The 3,170-nt window shown below is 48.8% G+C and overlaps 1 protein-coding gene across 1 annotated transcript in view; it reads left to right on the forward strand.

Annotated features, from left to right (window-relative positions):
* The window catches only part of TTC16 (tetratricopeptide repeat domain 16), a 24,277-nt gene extending 21,485 nt beyond the window's left edge, over nt 1-2,792 (forward strand). The window contains exons 12-13 of the mRNA XM_018569132.1: nt 482-587; nt 2,634-2,792. Coding sequence (XP_018424634.1) covers nt 482-587; nt 2,634-2,792 — 265 coding nt within the window. The remainder of the gene's footprint in view (nt 1-481; nt 588-2,633) is intronic.
* Nucleotides 2,793-3,170: the final 378 nt, after the last annotated feature.

Genomic DNA, 3,170 nt, shown 5'->3' on the forward strand with positions numbered 1-3,170 from the left:
CCCCCCAAAATGTTTAACTCCCCCACCCCCACGTTTACGCACCTATAAACGTAAATACGCGTCCGGTGCCCCAGCGCGCAAAAATTACAATTGCGCTACACATGTTACATATCGCCGCGAACGTCGCAGTGAGAGCAATCATTTTAGGGCCATCAATCACTGATAACACTAAACTGATGAGCGGTAACAGCTTTTAAAGCGTCGCCTAGGGCCAATTTTGGGTATTATCGTTTTTTGAGGTTTCGCGCGCGCACGCAATTTTAAGGCTTGACATGTTTAGTGTCTTTTTACCCGACGTGACCCCATCTTTTATATTTTACCAAAAAACTGGGTAATAATAAATGTTTTATCATTTAATATAGGGGAAACTGTTTTTTTTAAAAAAAATTCGGTAATTTTTCCTTAATATAGTAAAAAAATAAAACCCCCAGTGGTGAATAAATACCACCAAACTGTAACTTTTTGCTTTAATCTCTTGCAGCCTCTCTATTGGCCATGGCAAAGGAATGCATCCTGAAACCAAGAGAGACATTGCTGTTTGTATGAGCGACCAGCAGCTTCGAGAAATGGTTCAGAATCACAGACAGGTAGGTCACCGACCTCTGCAGATAACACTTACCCTCCTCCAAGCATTTTGGAGGGTCACTGCATTTAAGAATGAAGAACTCTTAGGGGTGTATTTATAAACAGTTCTCAACATGCAAATCAAAACTAACATCAGACAAATACCACATTATGGCCACTAGATGGAGCTGAGGAGCATAGGAAATAAGTACCGGTAGTCCCCCCGAGTTACAAACAAGATTGGGTCTGTAGGTGTGTTCTATATAAGTTGGATCAGGTAAATTTTTTAAGGATAACTCCAGCCCAAACATTTTTTTTCGCTTTGGATAGCACAGGTAAGGCTTAACCCCCCTGTAAAGTTTGTTTTGCTGTGTATGCCCCTGTTCAGAAGATTTCACCTCACTTTCTGTCCTGGTGACAATTGGATTTTGAAAAGTTTGGGTTGTCGTGGAAACAAGGATTGGTGATAAAGCTTCAGTGGAGGCATCTTTTTGCCATGATCACTCTTACAGGAGTGAATTTCCCTTCCTAGGGGTAGATTTCCTCTCACTTCCTGTTGTCTCAAGGACAGGAAGGGAGATTTAGGGGGTTATGCACCAAAGAGCCGAAGCCATACGCCCCCCCTACGCTCACCCGCCCTGCAGGTCCGTGCGGGTGCAAGTGAGCGCACTCGTACGCTGACAGGATGGATCCTGTCTGCGTCCGAGCCTGGACACCCACACCCGTACAGACCTGCCCTTGAGGTGAGCGTAGGGCGGCATACGGCCGTGTACTCCCATAGAGAAGGACGGGGGCTGCGTATTAATCACACGCAGCGCCTGTCCTTCCCGGGAGCTGCTCGGTACGGCCCCGCACGGAGCTGTACGTGCCGGCCCGATTCCAGTGTGAATGAGGGCTAAGGGTCCATTTCTAGTGAACATTTAGCATCATTGGTGGCAGGAGAAAAGAGACGAACTCTCTTCATGTGCGCTGGCAACCAGACAGAAATGAGAAGAAGAAAGCCAAAATGTTACTAAGGGAGGTCCTTCTACAAGGACAGCCCACAGTCCTGCGTCTATAGGGCAGGGGCTTCCCAGAATGCAGTCTGTCTTCCAGCGACTTCTGAACTCATCAGGTCTGAACCTCACACAGCCCCGGGTACAACCTATAGAGCCAACAGCTACATGTCATGGTGCCACCCTCTTTGGTATGGGGATAAGCAGAGAAACGCTTTATACTTTATGCAAAGGCTCTTTGAAATAGCTTCATGTGAGAGACCTCCCCTGCCTATTGTACTCCAAACAGGGGCATAACTAGAAATCACAGGGCCCCATAGCAAAATTTTGTATGGGGCCCCGTGATTTCCAGTTATACCCCTTGCAGAGCCCACTCGAGATCCCACCTGAGGGTGAACTTGCAGAGCCCACCATAGAGTCTCTTTGGTGGGCTCTGCAGGGTCACCCTCAGGTGGGCTGGTCGCACTCCTTACCTGTCCGCCTCCTCTTCCTCCACGGTTGCTGATGGGCCCCGCCTCCTCATCCGTCACCGGGCCCGCCTCCTTCTTTGTCAGCGGGCCCCGCCTCATACCCTGCTGCCGACCACGTGGTCCCACCTCCTCCTCCACTGCCGCTGCTGGCTCTCATTGACTCTGTGGAGAGGAACGCGCTGCTGCACTGATTACTGTCAGTGATCTGAACAGCGGCGTGTTCGTCTTCAGCCGTCAGTGAAAGCCACCAGCAGAGGATCCCAGGCGGCCCAAAAGGCATCTGGCCGGGCCCCACTGTGCCACTAGGCCCCATAGCGGTCGCCTGGATCGCTATGGTGATTGTTACGCCACTGACTCCAACAAAGAGCTTCAATTACAAAATTCACGTGCGATGCCCCCTGCTGGTACAATCTGGCATTGCTCTAATGTTAAAAATGACAACAGTTCTATATAAGGATCAATGTATCTGAATGATAGAGTGTGAAGTGTGTAAGAAGGCCGCTACACGGGGGGGGGGACCAAAGAAGATGAGTGATCGCCACACGGAAATAAAGATTTGTACTTAGACCGTCATCAGTGAATAAAGACTGTGTTATCTTTGCAGCTTAAAAAAGAGATGCGTGCAGCACTGCACAGAAGAGGGCGCCTGCAGTCTACAGCAGTACAGATTGGCCGACCTCCGCAACTCCAGCCCGAGGAACCCAACACTCACGCCCCATACTGCTGGAAGACTTTTGGGTTAGGATTGACCAATCCTGGTTGAGGATACTGTAAGCTTCCCTAATACAATTGAAATGAAGTGCTGAAGGACGCACATAGTCTGCCACTGCAGACCTCTCATTCTGAAAATGCCTACGCAGGTCTGAACATGGAAATTCTGAAAAACTATTCACAACAATGTATCTTATTTGTGTATCACTCGGCTGCAGATCCTCCAATCATCTCTGACATTGTCCTTCCTTCTGAAGGGTGGCTACGTCTGTTACCCATTGTCCCTGTGTGTGTTGTAAAGTAGTCACCGCTCCAAGCTCACTCCCGGCATGGACTACAATCTCATGTTTAGTTTACTCATTTGTATTGAGACTGTAGTCCATTCCGGAGTGAGCTTGGATCAGTGACTACTTTACATCACATACTGGGA

The sequence above is a fragment of the Nanorana parkeri genome, unplaced genomic scaffold (assembly GCF_000935625.1).
Source record: "Nanorana parkeri isolate BGI_ZX_2015 unplaced genomic scaffold, ASM93562v1 scaffold1291, whole genome shotgun sequence".
Taxonomy (NCBI): Eukaryota; Metazoa; Chordata; class Amphibia; order Anura; family Dicroglossidae; genus Nanorana; species Nanorana parkeri.